General features: G+C 34.3%; 1 protein-coding gene across 2 annotated transcripts; it reads right to left on the bottom strand.

Annotated features, from left to right (window-relative positions):
* Positions 1-1,706: 1,706 nt before the first annotated feature.
* Positions 1,707-19,476, bottom strand: LOC144439495 (uncharacterized). 2 transcript variants are annotated; one of them, XM_078128793.1, is made up of 10 exons: positions 19,422-19,476; positions 18,293-18,448; positions 11,254-11,378; positions 9,977-10,206; positions 7,759-7,900; positions 7,154-7,307; positions 6,791-6,904; positions 5,554-5,622; positions 4,559-4,657; positions 1,707-3,320 (listed from the first exon to the last, which is right to left on the bottom strand). In XM_078128793.1, the coding sequence occupies exons 1-10, from the start codon at positions 19,464-19,466 to the stop codon at positions 3,207-3,209; spliced, it is 1,248 nt and encodes a 415-aa protein (XP_077984919.1). In that variant the 5' UTR covers positions 19,467-19,476; the 3' UTR covers positions 1,707-3,206. The 2 variants fall into 2 exon arrangements, with proteins under 2 accessions (XP_077984919.1, XP_077984926.1); XM_078128800.1 differs by having other exon boundaries at positions 3,215-3,356.
* Positions 19,477-20,154: the final 678 nt, after the last annotated feature.

Here is a 20,154-nt window from a genome sequence, read left to right as displayed (position 1 = left end):
TGGATTTGAAATCAAATTATTTTGAGTGTCTTATGTATTACAGTTTTTGGTTTATGCAGCAAGTATTGATTTTTTAACTACAAACATGATTGCAATTTTATCAAATGACATGCACATGTACCACATAATATGCCACCTATTGTGCCAGGTATGAATATAATAGCTTATTGCATGTCTGAGAAATGACATATTAGAGATGGACACACGCATGCAGGACTGATGGATGGATGGACGGAGCCCATTGAAATTATAGCACCCACTTCGAGTGGCTATCAAAGGTAAGTACCAAAATTTTATGACAATCGGCCCAGTGGTGTTTGAGATATTGTGGACACAGACAGACAGACAGACTGACTGACAGACAGACACACAGACACATAAATACACACACATGGATGGATGGACAGACGGACACTTAGATATACATCACCATTATGATACCTCTCATTACAAGGGCCACTGCAAGACAACTAAATATGAAGGTATTTCACATTTGTAATCTTTAATAATCTTAGTCATTTTCACTTTTCAATATAACCCACACAAAAAATATACAAATACTCAAAAGCTCACTGCTATCAAAATGACAATATATTGCCTTGACAAATATTTACAACTAATTTCTCACAAGAAATGTTCTAAAATTACAAACATCATAAATTATACCTTTGTATTTGAATATTTCAAAATATACAAAGAATACTGCAAAGTACATTTTACACCCATAATTATTTTTTTTATTTTTTTTTTGCAACACCGGAATATTTCAAAACATAAATAATACTGCAAATTACTATTTACACAACTTGAACTGAAATAAATTTTTTGAAGGGAAAATATCTTTTTTAAATAATTCAAAGTACAAATTACAGACAATTTTCAAAAGAAGAAAAAATATTTTGAATCAATGTAAACATAATGTAAATTACGCAATTTACATTTTTGTACAGGTACATACATGATCACTTTTTTTGGAATACAACATCTTTCAATATTTCAATCTCAACAGTTTTGACAACTGGTACATGGCATAATGTGCAGATATCATCACTTCTACTACAAATCAAACAAAATGGCAATCATATCTCCTCTGTTGTTATTATAATTTAAAATAAATTAAATAGATTTAACAACATTTTGATGGAAGTAACTTTTTTTATTGATATCCGACCTTTTTGTCACCTTCGATTCCTACAAGTTTTCTCACTGAACTGTTACAACTTTGTAGATGATACCTCTACTAGACTTCTCAATGAACTATTACAACTCTGAAGATATTATATCTACATGCTTTCAAACTGAAGTGTTTCAATGTAGTATATATATATATATATATATATATATATATATATATATATATATATATATATATATATATATATATAGTTGACACTTCTGCACGCTTTCTCACTGAACTGTTACAATTTAAAGTAGCCATATGGACAAGAATTTTTTCATTTTTTTTTTTTGGGGGGGGGGATTTTTTAATTTATGAAACAATTTTATCATGATGTCCTACTTGAAAAATCAATGTGAAACATTAACTAAGTCTGAGTTTGTAACTCAATAAATTGCAAAAAGCTAAACAAGTGTAAAAAGTCTGTTATTGTACGTACAATAACAAATATTTTACACATTTCTTAATCTTTCGCAATAGAGAGAGCGAGAGAGAGAGAGAGAGAGATAGCGAGAGAGAGAGACACACACACACACACCAAAGTCCATGTTTTTAATTCAATAAATTGCAAAAAGAGACTTTCAAATATGTAAAAAGTTTTCATTGTAAATAAAGGTAGTGATTTTTCAGTATTTTGTTATTTATAGAATTAAAACACAGACTTGGTATCTATGTTGTTTCACATTTATTAAAGTAGAAAACATAGCAAAGGTGATTTAAAGATCAATTTCTCATCCCTATAGCCACTTTAATTAGGGTGCAAATGACCAGACATTTAAAAAGTCTTGAAAAGTATCCAAGTAAGAATGATCTTGAAAACAAGAAGTAATTCCTCAACACATATCATCAAATAAAATTTGTAGTGAAAATTAAGTGGTTATCTCTGGTTTATCATAATATTTACACTTTATCAATAATTAACATATTAGGTATGTATTACACATAATAAAAGTTAGTCTGTAAGGTACACCATGACGGGGCACCCTCACACATCAGCCAACCCCTCCCAGAGAGAGAGGAGGCCGGTGAGGGCAGAACATCACGACGTATCTTACAGTCTAAATAAAAGTGAAAACATAGATTCTTAATAAATAGAGAAAAACTGAGCGACATTATATTTGTATATACAATATCTTACTACAGTGGAGTATAACTTAGTAAAAATACATAAATATCTGAAAGAGCGCCATCTGTGGTCAGAAATGGAATGACAGCAAGGTGTAAACAAAAATGCACTTGGTGCTTACGATAGAAACAAATGAAGAGCGTCATCTGTTGTCATAAATGGAATATGACAAGGAGTCAAATAAGGAATTATATGTTTAAAACAAATAAGCGTCACCTTTGTTCATACAGGGAACATGACAAGGCATCAAACGAGAACTTCAGATTTACGTTGCAAACAAATGAAGAGCGCCATCTATGGCCATATATGGAATGAAAAGAAGGCATCAATAAACCTAAATTTTTCATCCTTTACACAGCATAATATAATAATTCCAAACTTGTGTGTATCATGAGTAGGGAGTCATGGCTACTAAAAACAATATTGTTGTACACATCACTACAATGTGTGTTTTTTTTCAACCTCAAACATAAACACTAAAGGCCACAACTTTCACATGACCATGTCTTGGCACAATATTTCACTTATTTCCTTTTTTAAAAAAGACAAAACATTTATCTTGGCACAAAAAAGAATTTGCTCTTTTCACTTGACCACCACAAAACTGGGGTCGTGTTGCTTATTTCAGTGAAATGAATAAGGTTGAACACTGTCCTTTTTATCTTGAAAGCAAGGCATTGCAGCGAAAATCATACCACATTTCCTCCCCAAAGAATGTATATGCTGTTGAAATTAGTGAATATCTTCTCAGTGGAAGACCTTTACATGTCTTCCAAATCAATCAGGCTTGTGCTGTTGAAATCACCATCAGTGTTCCCCCAGATCACACTATATCTTCCCATTGGTTTGTGCTGTTCAAAATGAGGGTTGTGACCCAACTGGACCAGGTTAGTGCTGTTGAAATCAATGACTGTCTGCCCACTGTGCTACTGGTATATCCCTAGGTGTATCTTCCTGTTTTGTCACTGGATGTACATAGGTTCTTTTCTCTGCTCCTGAAGCCGACACAGGGTTGATCTGAAAGGCAAATTAAAGCAGGGATTCAGGAGGGATCTGTGCAAGGATTTGAGTAGGGGGGTAGAGCAGTCAGTCAATTTATATTTAAAACAAAGTAAAATCCTGTTACACTTTTTAAAAATTTGAATCCATCAAAAATGTGAACACTCTGTCTGAAGTGATCCATTAAACTGACTTAGGCCTTTACCTCAATTTGTTTCAAATTTCAAAACAGAAATTGTAATTTATGATATTTCAGTTTTCTGTAAAGTGTGGCCACATCTGTCTGAATGCAATTTCACATTGTCCTTACTTGAACTCTATCTCTGATTAAGACATAGAGCCCTCCACTGTCTATGATTAAAACTGGTGGGAGTGAGGTGTTAGACTTAACACACACCACCCCTACCCCAACATCAGGGATCACTGTGGTATACAAACAAAAGGTATAAATGAGGTGTAAGGATTAACACCTACTGTCCACCCCATCCCCATCCCCACCACCCCTACCTCATCAGTGATCACCATGGTACATTTTGTATATTAAAGGCCCATTTCAGATTAGCATTAAAATCTCCATGTGATCATGAAATGCAGTACATGTAGTTTGGAAGAGCTATAGGATTGGTCCAGAACAAAACAATGATCTCATGTAATCTTTATTAAGATATCACTAATGTGATGACCTGGGACAGAAACATGGGCCTTTAAGAACAATAGACACAGACACAGACACAGACAAAAGTACACGTAGGTCTAATCATGTCAAATATTATTTTTGAAAACTTAAAGGGCTAAGTTTTAATCCTGGGCCATTGCATTAGTGCTACTAATCAGTGAAGCCATAGGGATAGCATACAGTCAATATTTTATTCTTGACAAACTTTATTTAACAGCTCAACCATATAAGGCAAAACAACAAAAATTGTGTGTTTCCGATAACCCGACTGACCATTGTTTAAGCCTCCGACCCTAAACATTTCTTTTAAACATTCAAACAAAAAGATAAAAAATTCTTTGTCTTCTTGACCTTCATCACGTCTGTTTCTTTCCCAGGCGATGTCTGTAAATATTTCATCAAACTAAACATAAATTAAATCCTGACCTACCTACCCTATTTTCTGAGGCCATGTTATCAGAAACACACAATTTTTTTTTTTTTTTCGCATCTAAATTTTGACCCCAATCTAAAGTCTAAAAGGCCTTTAAACATCTGAAACAGTTCCTCTTTTCTTGGAAGTTAAAAGGTGAATTCTTACTTGACTCCATCTATATTCTTCTTCTTCCCTGTGTTGTTGTTTCTTGTCTTCTATCCATTCCTTCACTTGCCTTGTCATTGATCTCTCTAACTTTTGTTGCTGTATAGAAGGGGAAAAAGTAATACACAATAGTTTGACATTGTTGGTATATCTAGTTTAATAAAGGGGCACATGCTGAGTTTTGTATATTTTTCTGCATATTAAAAGGTACTCAAAGTATTGTATTTACTGATGTGTACTTAACCATCACTTGACAACTGACTGAACTCAAACCTGGTATTAAGATATAACTTATAAATGATCCAATAATGTAATTTTCATACATGAACAAATGTACAGGAACTCCCTGTGTAATCAACTGTTCTAACAATGCCAGAACACAATTATAATGTCATATAGTAAGCATGCATCGACATTAACATTTTACTAGAACAGTTTAATCAAAGTTTTTTAAAGTATTTTCACTTGAGTAAACAGGTTATAAACTCAGCTTGTGCTACTTTAACTCAGGGACTTGCTTTCATGTTATTGTCTCAAAAAGTTCTTTTCACAAAGTCAAGGCTATTGCCCTTAGATGCACTGAAATCTGTTCTGAATTTGATATTATAGTCATCAATTCAAGGCAAGGGGGGGGCTAAATATTTTCATCTTTGCAACACAGATGTATAGAAAACTACAGTTATAACGAGAAGTTGGATTAGGGCTGAATGACACTTTGTATCTAAAGTCTGAGATATATGAGGTAATTTGGTGAGCAATGCACTAAGCAATTCATTGCATACAATTAATTCCTCTGTGTACATAATCACAGGGCCTTGCGACGTCATCACCAGACGTATGATTTTCTGCAATTTGTTGCAAGTTGCTTCTCAATGTATTTCCCCATGTACATACTCATCAGTCATAGTTGCTTGTCTTGTTGCATGTGACAAATTACTCATCAACTTGCCCCATGTAGCCTGGCCTTTATAATATCAGTCTTACCATCAACTCACCTCTAGTTTTTGCTTTCGTAACTGTTTCTGTAACTTTTCTCTGTCAGCAAAGCTGGTTGCCACTTGACTCTGCAGATAAAGGCAAATAATTATCGAAGTTTTGGTGTCTCTGTTATCAATATGAATAATTCTTAAGTACTGGCTGATTGCCATGTATTACAACCTTTTTATATCACTAACCCGTAACAACTCAAGGGAGGAATTTCTTAAAGGAAATGTCCAGTCAGGCTTATTTCTGCCTTTAGTACTTTTGTGTTGATTACTACTATTAACTTATAATATGATTTGGGGTGATAATATAGTACTTTAGTAACTTACAAAACTTTGAAATCTTGTAAAGAAGTCCTACTGCATTTAAAAAGGTGTTCAGCCATTTTGAATATTTCCGGCAATGGAAGGGTTTATGGAAAACTCTGGTGATGACATCACAATATTACCACAATCTCTTTGCAGTCTTTGTATTTGTCAAGACAACAAGATGGTGGAAAATGTGAAGTCATAATCAAAGGTTTTCCCTTAAATAAACCCTTGCATGAATCCCAAAAATGGCCGATCAATTGCCAAGAGCAGTAGGACTTCCAAAGTTGAATAAGTTACTGAGAAGTTATTTTTATTCACAAAATCCAATTTTAAGATAGCAGTAATCAATATATAACTGTACTAAAAGCAGAAATAAGTCTGCTTGGGCTTTTTTTAAAACTAACATTAACATTTTCACAGATAACTGTAACTAGAGTAGCCCATATGATCGCCAATGTATGTCAGTGGTGGTGCCATTTATGCATATGTTCTTATAGTATATACTTTTAGTTTGTCCTTGCAATGACAGTTTTCTTGTCATAAAAAAAAAAAAGCTTTAAAAATTTCACAGGAAATCACCACTCTACTTCCAAGTTTCAGCAAGCATCAACACTGGTGTTGCTGCATTGCATATAAAATGTATCAAATAATGGTCATATAGGAAATTAGTGTTTGTACTTAAACAATCAGTTTCCTGTGATTAATGCTGATGTGGTCTAAATTAAAAAGTTTACCCTTTTGACTGTCGGCACATAGAAATAGAAGTCAACTCAGGATTTAAATTAGTAGTTCGTTTGTAATTGCTCAAATTAAGTAATATAACATACCATACAAATCAAAATTACATAATTCAAAAACTCATTATTTCTAGCTACTATATGATATATTTTCATTTATTGTCTTTCATATCAAGAAGACCATTCTTTATTTAATTTACCTTTAGAATTTGTAGACAACTTCCAGCTTCCTTGGCACGTTTGTATAAATCTTCATTCTCATATTTCAATCTCTTGGTGTCTTCTTTCAGGGCACCATTCTCATCTAATAAGGTCTTTAATAAACAAAGAGAAACACATAAGACCAAATAAAAAAAAAATTGTATACTTCCGATACCTGACTGACCAAGGTTTAAGCCTCCAACCCTAAATATTTGTAAAAACATTTTTTTTTATGTATCTCATCAACCAACTGACATCATATTTCTAGAATCTGCCGATAAAAATGTTTTTTTTTTAAATGATGCCCTCAATGGCCCGATAAACATAAATATACCTAAATTAATGCACACAACCTTTCTTACCTGGTATTTTCTCTGTAAGTCTGAATATGACACTGAGACTTTTTGTTTTGCCGATGATGCTCTTTTCTTTCTGTCTTTTTTATCACTTCCATCTTTGTCTTCTTCTCCTTCTTCTTCATCTTCTTCCTCATCATCAACACCATCTTTGCTGTCACTGTAAAAAATTTCATAAAATATAAATCTATTTTACTGTGATTGGTATAAAAAAAAAACAACAACCATCAGATTCTCTGTTTTGTGTGTACACCTAAATGAATTCACACTGAGAGGGTTAAGCTGGCGTAAAACTTGGTCAAAACTTAATCTTCCTGTCATCGGATAGTTTACAAGTTGTATTTCAGTATCAGGTTGAGTTCAGTCAATTGCAAGTGACGCTTTGCTTCAGTAAGTAAAATTTAGTAAATATCTTTTAAATAAAATTACACCCCCAAAGAGCATAAACTCAGCTTGTGTCTATTTGACTCTAGGCATGTTACATGCTTGTTTTTTTACATCAACTCTGAGTCATACAGTATAGAGTCTGAATACCTGTTAGTTACCCAGGGGATAAATCTACTTATTCCTGAATAAAAAGCACAACAGAGTTAATTAAACATATTTCTTACCCTTGTGTTTCTGAGTGATTTTGTCCTGTGTTTGCTTTGGTCACATTCTTTCTCTTCTCAGCTTCATAAAGATCTTGATATTTCTTGGACACTTCTTGGGATCTCTTTAATTCATCCTCCATCTCTGTCAGTCTCTTCTCAGCTGAACAGCAAAGATACAAAATACACTTGGAATGACGTTTAAGTTATGTGTAAATAGTAGTGGATTTCAGCTTAGATTACATCATATGTTATACTAGACTGTCGACAGTCGCTCACGCCTGTTTTTACCTACGTTTTATCTAAACTCCGATCCGGCGCAACACTAGTCTAATCGCAAACCGATATCAAGGGCCGAAGGCCCGAGTGATCGAAGGCCGAAGGCCCGATTGGGCCTTCGGCCCTCGATATCAGTATGTGATTATAATAGTGTTGCACCGGATCAGAGTTTAGATAAGACGTAGGAAAAAAAGGCGCAAGCGACTGTCGACAGACTACACGACATCACTACAAGTACAAGTATGACATCACTGCTAGTACATCATTCAGATCCTACTATTCATGTAATAGTCTGAACTAATACAGAATTTTTGAAAGTATTAGTTACCAGTACATGTAACACTCTGGACACATGTTAAGGACCATATCATATTATATTTGAGGTAGATTCATTTGCCCCATAGAGATTCAAATTCCTTTCATTTTGACATATTTGATTACACAAATTTTCTCAGAAAACTTTTTCAAAACAAACACAACAGAATGCAATACATTGCTCAAACACTTGTTCGTGATTATTTTATATACAAATGAATTTTAGTTATTAATAATTAAATTCTGTAAGATGCTGAGACAAGTTTCTAGCAATGAAAGACATATATATATATATACAATTACAACCTAGAGTCAATACTATAGTGCATATAAATGAGAGTGTTCAACCGAGCAAATCTTTCACCTGTTGTTATAGCCAGTTTAAGTGGCTCTCCTCATCAGCATTTTTCATATACAGATATGTCGCAGGTGTACAATACTACATGTATGTAGTAATACATGTACAAATCTCTTTGTTATGAGTAGTAAGTCGTCTAAAATTTACCTGAGTACGCCATACATTAATAAAGGTCCCCACCATGCTATATGATAACATGTGGGAAACTATACATACATTGTAGCATTCACATTATCCAAATTATGTTGTATGTATAATACATTTGTATATTGGTTACTTTCTAATTCTCATTATTCCCCTACTCTGTTAAAAAAAGATTAAGTCAATATTTGTGTGAAAGCCTTTCAATTACAACAATGTCTTTTTGTTCATGTATGTTTTAAGATTCTTCACTTTTTGTTGTACAGAGTATAACAACTTCATGGATTCAGACAAAATATCCCTGTCAGTTTAATCATTTTAGTTACAAAATGAAAGGTCACATGTCGGATTAGGATTGAAATTTTGGGGGTAAAAAAAAACAGCTGTCGGTCAGAGATATTGGAAAAGTAAATCCTGCGTATAAAGAGTTATCCTGTTTTATCCTCATAGCTCTACTGATAAAATAGTAGTACATGTAATTAAAAAATATTCATGTTATCATCACGTGCAGCAACATCTTCATTAGTTCTAAACTGTATGAAACTCCGTCAACTTACTTACTAACAGAATAAGTTGTACAATTTGTAAATACTGATGAAATTGTATCAGCTAAGCTCTTTATTATCACTTATTTATGAACTTTCTGTGGACAATTTCAAAGAAATGCTGACAGAAAGTTTAATGTTAAAATACTTCAGCACATGTCATGTAATTGGCTACAGAAGAGAGGGACATTGTATCATTACACCTTTGGTGTGATAATTATTTACAAATGTAGGGGACATTGGTATAGTTTAAACAAAACTGTATAATATATCATATTTTTTTAGAGAGACGGCAATGTGATTTACTTATCAAGATAATATCAATATCACATAAGTTCAACATGCATCATATTGTTCAATAAATAAAAATAAAGAAGTAGACCTTCAACACCACAAACAAACAAACAAACAAACAAACAAACGAATAAGCAAACAAACAAACACGCAGGATAATTAAAATGTTGCTGGTGGTTTTTGCTTTCAAGTCTAGTCCTGGACTTACAAATATCTAAATATATGTAAGATTATCATTGAATCTAAACATTTCCATAGAAACCAAACCCCAAACCAATGTTTTACAACCCCAAAAAAGCTGTCCTACCTTCCTTAGCTTTCTTGTCAAACAGTCTGAGGACCTTCTGTGAGTTGTTCCTAGAGGTGTTCACATCTGCTTGCAGTCTCTTGTTGGTCTCGCCAAGTAACTTCAATGCTTCTATTCTTTCATGGAGTGCTAGTTCCGTCTTCATTTTGGCATTTTGAAGTTCAACATTTTTCGTCATCTGTACCTTCAACTGAGAGCTGAGTTCACTTTCATTTGAATTTACAGTTTGCCTGGAAGACATTTTGTTGGATCTTTATTTTTTAGGACTCCAAAAAAGCTATTTGCAACCGCAGTGTGGCAAAAAACTGAAACCAATACAACTGAGTGTGGCTGAGTAATCTCTTTATTTACTAGAGCTGTTGCTAGGAGACGACGGTAATTTGATGTTTGACTCTAAAAGCTGTTGGACAGCTAGAGCAAGTTAATGGAATTAAATCTTGTAGTAATGACAGCTGTTTTAACATACAAACTACAAAACTGCATTCATTATACATGGTGTAAACAATGGAGTCAATGCACTCATAAATTGTTTTTGCTAACGTTTTTCAGAACCCTGGTAACATGAAGTAGAAATCCATTTAGATAAATTCAAGCATTGTTTTGTTACACAACCTACATACTCTAGCTGTCTATGCCAAAATCACTAAAGATTTTACGTAAAGAGAAGGTGGGATAGTAATCCAACCAAACAGATGTACAATCAAACAATATAGCCATTATTTTGAGCTTAGGGTGCCCCTACTTTTTTAAAATACATTTTTCATTACTTTTTCATGGCAACTATGGGTCGGTCGGTCGATTTTGTTTTTAAAAAATAAAATATCATATTGTTCATGTTTGCCTGTCACCCCTTTTCCTCCTCTCTATCTTCTTTTTATTGGTTTCTTAGTAACAAGCCCTTTCCAAGCTTCTATACACAATTGGCATGTTGTCAGCCCCACCCACTTCCGTCATGAAAGAAGTGTTCTGGTCGTGAACAAGTGCCATGACTAGATGACGACAGTCCAGACACTTGTTTTATTGTTGCCATAGAAGGGGCTTTTTCTGCAAAACATTAAGGATGGGCAAAAACAAAAAGGTGGGGGGGGGGATATGAAAATTTGGGTCGGTCTAGTGATGAGAAACAGAAAAAAGAATAGGGTCACCCTTATCAAAAGTTACCGGCCTCTTCTAAAAAACTATTCAGAAACTGGTAACTATCTCCAAAAAGAGTTAAGAATTCATCAGTCGCTATATGATGCCATTCACTGATATTTCACTTGTCTATATACACTTACCAACTCTCAGTCCTCTTTTTCTCTTCATCTTGTTGTTGTTGTTGTTGTTGTTGTTGTTGTTGTTTAGATAATTTGATGAGATCTTCTTTCAAAGCTGCACTCTGATCTTCTAGTGTCTTCTGGAGCTGATATCACAAAAGATTCAGAAGGATAAATTAAGAAACACACTTTCTGACAGAAATAAAATTACGAAATTGAAAGAAATATGCCAAAAGAATAATACAATTGAAATTTGTAATAGGCATCGGCATATCCCTTTAAAGTTTAAAGTTTACGTTATATCTAAATAATTTTTTTTCTTCAAAAAAGCCATATACCTACAGCCTAATAACATGTTATTTGTGAAAAAGGCATAAAGCCTAATGTAGATATTTCAAGGGTATAATTATTATTATATCAACTTTCTCTAAATCCAGGGCTTTTAAAGTTTTCGGGTTATATGTGAGAGATAGTAAAATCCATTCTTGCCCAGAGACATACTGGCTCGATGTTTGGCAAATGACATTGTTTGACATTATGACATTAGTTAAAATAGCCAATTCTCTGTATTAAGTTTAATTCAATTTATGTTCACTGGTATTATAAATATAATGCATCTATTGAGAATACAATCATTTCACATACTACCCATAGTGTAATTTCCTTTCTCTGAAAACTTATTTTTTCATTTTTTCCATCTCAGAGCATAACTCCAGTACCTAGCATTTTTTGGCTAAACCACTCAGCCTTCTTCAGTTCATATTATGCAGTCATACAAGTCTATGTCATTGACCCGTTGGCAATAATGGCAGGTGGAGTGATTTATCTGAAATATACTCTAGGTAAAGAATTTACGCTCTTGAGTTCGGAACTAATAGTTCATACAAAATATTAACATACTGTTTACAATACTGTCTGAAAAATACAAAATATAATCTATCATTTACTTTATATATATCATTTACTTTATTTACATATATACAGGGATCACCCTGGCTCCAGAGCTGCATGAGCCAATGTCCCATTTGGAGAAAATGAGTGAGACAATTTGAAAACTGTGTGGGACGGAAGTAAAAATATGGCAACTGTATGTGCGTCATGTGTATATTATACTGGTATACACTGTAACACACACACACACACACACACACACACACACACACACACACACATATATATATAATTGTGATCATAAGCCTATGGATTTCATATCAACTTTCATACTAGAATTTGCTACTGTACAAATAAACACAGTACATACACATCAACATATTAACTTCATGAAACATTTATTTCATAGGAAAATACCACGTCAACGGTCTATAACTCCTATACTTGTCTTGCATTGTACATCATTGTCCTTAACTGTAGATTTCTGCGAAGGTAGCAGATCATTTCTCCCTTGTCCTTATCGTGACGCAAAAACGACCCATACATAGCCAGCCAATTATTTTGAAATTTCCGGTTTGTCTTGCGACCTACACCAGGACATACCCATTCTTCGTCCTCACTAGCGAATGTAGTCGAATCCAGATTAGTTCCCAGCGAAGGAGTAACTTTTGTACAATAGTCCAAGATAGAGCATTTGCGTTTCTTGGTCCCACTCGTACCAATCTGATATTTGATAGGCTGGTTTTCCTGTATTTACCTTTATTCCATCGTTATTGCGTCTTTTTCGTGAGTTTTTTTCCCCCGGGCGAATGCCAGTTTTTTTTCCCCCGGGGAAAAAAACTCACGAAAAAGACGCAATAACGATGGAATAAAGGTAAATACAGGAAAACCAGCCTATCTAATATCAGATTTTAATCAGATTGCACTCGTACTGGCACCCGACGTCTTTGAAAGCTCCATTACGTACACATGTACGTGTGACTAATCAGTAATGAACATTTACTGTATCAACTCCGTTGATTTGTCGATGAGCGCCTGCCTTCATGTCGGCAACCAATCATAGACACTGTTTGAAAGGGGCATGATGCAGATAAACCTTGCCGCCTGAGGGCAGCAAAAGACATGCGTAGTATGCGCCTTGTACGTTTGTAGTAAACAAAAGCTTAAATATGATGTCGCGTATCTATCACAGTGACGCGCTATTAGTATCGACGGTGCAATTTTGTGTCCCAATTGAGTTTTCTGGACGCGATATTTTTGTTTTTACAGCGCAAATAGCGCGTGATCGCGGCCCAGAGTGATCCCTGTATATATATATATATATATATACATATATATATATATATAACTCGGTGAGTATCAATCTGCTCAAACAGTGCTCTATACCGCAGTGGCAGAGCGTAATAGTTTTGCAAAACTATATATATATATATATATATATATATATATATGGTTTACTTACTCTACATGTCAGTACCTATATGTCTATACTATTACTTAGAGTCAGACCAGATTGTTGCGTATGTTTAGAAATTAAAAATTTATCAGTTCAAATTTAAGCCTTTATATCCCAGCTTTACCTAATTAGATAAATACAATAACAGACTTAGAAGGCTTTTTTTTTTCAGCCTAAGCCATAAATTACTTCATCAAACACAATAATTGTTCAAATTTACAATTTTATCAACATACTATGATAGTATTATAGCTTGCTGAATCTGACATCTATTTACAAACTATTTCATTTCAAACTATATTTTTTTTCATTTGGTATTACAAGACATCATACAAATACAAGGCAGGCAGACACACACATTTGTGATTTTATTTTTTGCATTATCATTTTCATAAACCATCCTGAGAATGTGATAATAAGTGAAAAGAAAGCTTGATCAGCGTTCTTTCTAGAATTTCCTTTTCATGTTGTAAACAGAATAAGAACTCTTTTGTACAAGCCAGTTCAATACTAGCATATAGAGTTGTGTGGTATTTTGATTATCACTTACGCCTAGCATTTCCCTAACAGTTTGTACTTTAAATGAAGTTTTGGCCAGAAAGCCGGTGCAAATTCATATTAGGATTTTGAATTTTTCCAGTGTGAGTTGACATCAATAGTGTCACCATGTGATTAGAATCAAGAGGATAAGTGGAGCATGCGCAGTACCATGATTACCATATGATTAATGTTCCTGCATTAGATTTAAATACACAACTGTTAGGGAAATGCTACATGCATGTTGTAGGCTTGAGGGAGGACAATAGTCAATACCTCCACTTAACTAGGCTATATCAATACAGACCAGTAATTAAAAGAAGTTTACTACATGTATTGTCACTGTTGTGGAACCATTTCTACATACAAGCGACCTATCGGTCAGAATAGCTCCGCTGGTTTTTTTTTTAATTTAATTTTTTATTTTGGTGACATGTAGAAGTGGTTCAGGTCTTCACTATGCAGTTTTGTTTTAGCGATGCAATAAAGTGGTTAGTGGTTTCATATGATGTCTCACTATAAAACACATTTTACACAGAAGTTGGTAATGTATTGTACTTTTATACCATAGTCACCATTTTATAACAAAAATCTACTGTTATGAAAAATTGCACAAAATCTCAGAAAAAAATGACTGGGAAATGCACACAAGAAAAAGAAAAAAAGAGGATTTTGAGGTTGGCTATAAATAATTCCAGTGTCTTACAGCTGTAACCCTGGAAAATTTTAATGATGAATGAAATAAACTAGGGATCTAAAATAATTTTGAGGCAATTTGAATTTCAATTTTCTAACAAATTTACAAAGTCAACAACATTCAACTTGTACTAGTTGTGGTAGATATACTAGTATATAGGGAAGAAATGTATTAATCGCCATCTTAGTTTCCGTACGGCGACAATCTCAAGTACCCGGAAGAGAGTCATTCTCAGCCATACGTTACAGTGGTAACACTCGTTCATGTTCGGTTACCTTTCACAAAGAAAACACAACGAAATGGTTGAAATGATCTTTTTTTTATTTCTTTTCATCACAACAACAAAATCTGCGTGATTGATCAAAAGTGTTGTAAACTAAACCAGAAAGAATTATCGGACTGGCTAAACTTCCCGATGAACTGGAGTAAGGTCCTACTACTTCCAAGTAAGCCTCGATAGTACTATAGTACGTGAGAAAATCGTCTCAAACTAGCGATACAACTTTCAAAATATAACTTGACATGTCTTCATTTGTTAGAGTTATACAATTCAAGACGGGTTTTCACTCGAAAACAACAATTCTGTGAATAATGACACTCTGAACGCAGCGATTTCTCGGACGATGTTACCACTGTAACGTATGGCTGACAACGACTTGCTTCCGGGTTAGTCCCTCGTGCATACGGGTGGATTGTCGGCGATTAATACATACATCGTCTGATATTTTAATTCACAGTGTTTCTTGTGACCGGCGCCTGTCAGCAGACTCTGCCATTTTTTTCATCATTCCATTGTATTTAAACCTTGTACTTGACATTTCGCAATATTTATAATTCTCAACAAAATACCTCAACATGCCTCACTTCGCTCGTACTCAAAGCAGCCCCGCGCGGTATGATCACTGACACTGATGACATGATGAGAGAGAACCTTTTCGGATTTACATGTAAAACGGGGAAAGATACGCAAAACATAATGCAAAGTCTGAAGCCAAATTAAAGTTGTAATTATTTTAATTATTTTTACTTGCCAAATATTTGCATTTTGGAAAGGCAAGACACGTTCATGTCGTTTAACTTTACATGTGAACTGTCGGCCATAACTTCAACCGCATGTCTGGCATGCCCTTCCTTACGCAAGTTGTCTGAATTCTGGTTCACTGTCATTCCAAATTGCACGACAATATAGAATTAACCACAAGTTACATGTTATCTGAAAACATCACACTTTTATAGTGGGTCTGAAGTGTGATTTTAGTGAGTACCAAGAACGTCCTGTGTTGATACTCAAGATACTTGCTGTGGAAAATCGCTCGGTCAAATGAGGTCACCTTCAGCTTCTGGTCGAATCAGGATAGAGTATGCAAATGAGGATGTTGCGGACTGATTTGAAGTTTACAACCCTGTTTCGAACAAACGCTTGTCATTTGGGCGCCCAATGCGTAGAATTATGACTATAGCACATATTACATTGCTTGTTTGACGTCAATAGTGTCTTTTGAAAAGTGGCAGTTTACTTAAAGTCTCGTCGACTGATTTCCAATATGGCGTCGGTCATTATGCTCATTAACATATTCATTTTTTTTTCAAATTACAAAAAAAAAATCATAAAAAATAAAAATGAGGATGTGCTGACTTGAAATTAACAAATCTGAGTAAGCTACCCCCTGCGCATCAACACGCCAGATATCAAAGCAATCTAATAAGAGGTTTTCAAGGAGTTGATGAAAATGACATTTTATGAAAAAAAATCATAAAAAATTGAAAATGGCACAGATCAACTTGGCATGAACAAATCTGAATAGCCTCCCCCCAGGGAACATGCACACCAAATATCGAAGAATTCCGACTGTCACTTCCGGAGTAGATAGTAAAAATATAAAAGTTTGACGGACACCTATGATTCACTCTACTCTCTATACCTCAATACCCACCTATACCTAAAGCTACGCTTTCAGCTTTCGCTGACAGCGGAGCTAAAAATGGAATGGTTTTGTGTTTGACTTTCATTTTTGCTAAGAAGGCTTTCAAGAGGAAATGGCGTCCCTTTATACTTTGTTCATGGAGAATTTGGTCTACTGAACACCATATAAAATGATCTGCGATTCCTTCTGCAATACCTTCTCTACATTACATGTATACTTCTTTTGTACATGTGACAAACTAGAACAATCATTAGAAAATCCCTTTCATATTGGTATCATTGTAAGCATGAGTAACTCACATTTATCTCACTAATTATATAGTCTTTAATTATATGCTGATCAATTATTAACTTGTTTAACAAATACTGACATTAACAAACATACTGTACTACAAAGTAAATTTGTTAAATTAGCAATCATGAAATAAACAGATGATATGGGTGGCTGACCATGTAGGTTATCTGCACCATTGGTTATAACTAAAATATTTATGATTTTTTTTTTTACACTACCTGAAATTGACGTTAAAAATATCTATGATGTATTTTTTGCTGTATCTGAAATTTATGAAATTATAATCAAAATATCTAGGATGTATTTTTGTTATGATATCTGAAATTCATGTTAGGATACTAGTAAAATATCTGTCTTCTATTTCTTGGGTTATGATATCTGAAATAGTTTGTATTTTTTGCAATATCTGAAATTGATATTAGGTTATAATCGAAATATATTTTTTGCATTATATTGCGTCAGAGAAGTAAGGTCATCTCTGCCTATACATACAATTACATAGCAGATAAGACCTTTCTGCACTGACGCAGCAATATGTGACATCTGAAATTTTTATACACACTGGGTTATTGTTACAATATCTGTGTTGTATTTTTTTGTGATATCGGAAATTGACATTACCGGTAATTTAGGTTATTGTTAAATAGTATGTTACATATTTTGTGATACCATGGGTTACTGTTAAAATAGCTTCATTAAATTTATTGTGATATCTGACGTGACTGGTATATCCAAGGATAATGTCTGTGTTCAATTCTCCTGGTTTCAGAAATTTACATTACACTGGAATTTATAACAATGAAGGAGAAATGTAATCTTGTTATGAAATGTACACGTTACCTGTAAGTTTGTTGCAATATTGTGATGAAATGTACACATTATCTGTAAGTTTGTTGCAATATTGTGATGAAATGTACACAATACCTGTAAGTTTGTTGCAATATTGTGATGAAATGTACACATTACCTGTAAGTTTGTTGCAATATTGTGATGAAATGTACACATTACCTGTAAGTTTGTTGCAATATTGTGATAAAATGTACACAATACCTGTAAGTTTGTTGCAATATTGTGATGAAATGTACACATTACCTGTAAGTTTGTTGCAATATTGTGATAAAATGTACACATTACCTGTAAGTTTGTTGCAATATTGTGATGAAATGTACACATTACCTGTAAGTTTGTTGCAATATAGTGATGAAATGTACACATTACCTGTAAGTTTGTTGCAATATTGTGATGAAATGTACACATTACCTGTAAGTTTGTTTCAGTTGAGGCTTTAAGATGGTCTTTTAAGCTATCAATCATCTGTGTAGCATCCTGTTCATTGGCTTTCCCTTCAATTGTCTCCAAATCTTTTATCAATGTAGAATTTTTCTTTGACACAGCATCAATGTCTTGTAATATACTCTGCAGGTATAAAACATATGTTGCCATGACAATTGGATTTAAAGACCACTTACTGAAAGTTACTGGGTCTTTTTTTTCACACTAAACAGTGAAAAACAGCAGAAATTTCACTAGACGTTAGAACACAATAAAGCTGATGACATCACACAGTCACAGCATTCTGATAACTGGGATTACATGGGATCCTGTAGTAACACCAATTACAAGATTGAAATGTACATGTATGCATCTGGGTAAGAATAAGATGTTGATTTCAGTAGAGCTCTCAAGACCCTGGGCTACTATTGCATAATGGAAATTTCAATGTTAATGTGTTCAAGACTCTGTGATGCACAAAGACAAAAAAAAAATCCAAATTAAATAAAGACATAATTTCATAAATATTAGTTATTAAAATAAACATACTGAATACATGATATAGCGACATTTGTATATATCGACTGGGATACATATAACATATAGATTGCACACGTTTGATTATTTGACCTTAATCAGTACACGTATGTGCCTTAACAACATTTTATTAGGACTTCATTTTAATTAACCTGCATTCTAGCGAGGTCGTTCATGCATTTATTCAATGGTTTTATTGGGTCATTGTGAGGCCTTAATTAATTACAGCTGTCGAATAACAATAAACGTGTCCTTGGCAACATATGAAGTCTATAGTCGTAGATGACGTCACGGTCTGAGTGTGTACCCATGGGATGTAGTGATATGAGAATTAGTATACATAAACTGTAGTGTTAACTATGACTTAACATGAAATACTAAAATATATTTTAAAAATCAGCATATGCTTGGCGTACAAGTCGAGTGTCAGTCACTAACAGTTACGTGTTAATTAAATCGCCGCACGGTAATTTGATCAAAAATCAACTCTATGTCAGTGATTATTTTCATTTGTGGTATTTTCGATATACTTTCATAGCTGAATTATACGGTTAAAATATCAGCCAGCAAGTGAATTTACCTGTATTCGCCCGTTGATTGATTGACTAGCCGATTCAGAAGCCATCTTCGGTCCGTTTAGTGTTGTTCAATGTGTACACAGGTAACCATGACGTCATCAAAATCAGTGTTCGAACTCCTCGGCACTACGCGCAGTTGCTAGGTTCAGAAATACAGTCAGTACGGATCAAACTTCTTGTTTAACGTTCTTCTGCTACGTTTAGAGTAATGAAGAGCGGACTATTCCAACAATACTAGTCTTCCGATACAGGTACTAGCTGGCGATAAAAGTTTTACAAATCTTCGTCGAGTTAGGTAGGTCAGTAGGAGGTCTTAGGTCAAAGGTCGATGCCACTTCGCGGGTAGGACAAATTTTTGCAGAAAGTTTTGCGATATTGTGGTGCATATTCCGGCCCTTTCGCTCAGTCCATCGTAGTTTGTGACTCGAATTCAGAACCAGAAAAGGGACAGAAGCATGGATTTTGACTTTAGGTTACCTGGATTTTCGATTTACATGTAAGAAGAGACAGACAAGCGATAAGCCGATATACATTTGGTTTTTTAACGATATGTCATGCATCACCAGTTCTAATATCGATAGCACGTAGCGGCAGAACAAAATGAGTAACCTCAGTAAGGACAATGTAAAGACTTGGGCAGAGTTCAATACTGCAGTTGGAGAAGGGGGAAAACCTGAACAGTTACTTGGCCTGGATGAATTGTTACCACAGCAACTGATACATCGTCACCATGGC

The sequence above is a fragment of the Glandiceps talaboti genome, chromosome 1 (genome assembly GCF_964340395.1).
Source record: "Glandiceps talaboti chromosome 1, keGlaTala1.1, whole genome shotgun sequence".
Lineage (NCBI taxonomy): Eukaryota > Metazoa > Hemichordata > Enteropneusta > Spengelidae > Glandiceps > Glandiceps talaboti.
Note: the sequence above shows the minus strand (reverse complement) of the source record. Positions and strands in the feature narration are given on the sequence as shown.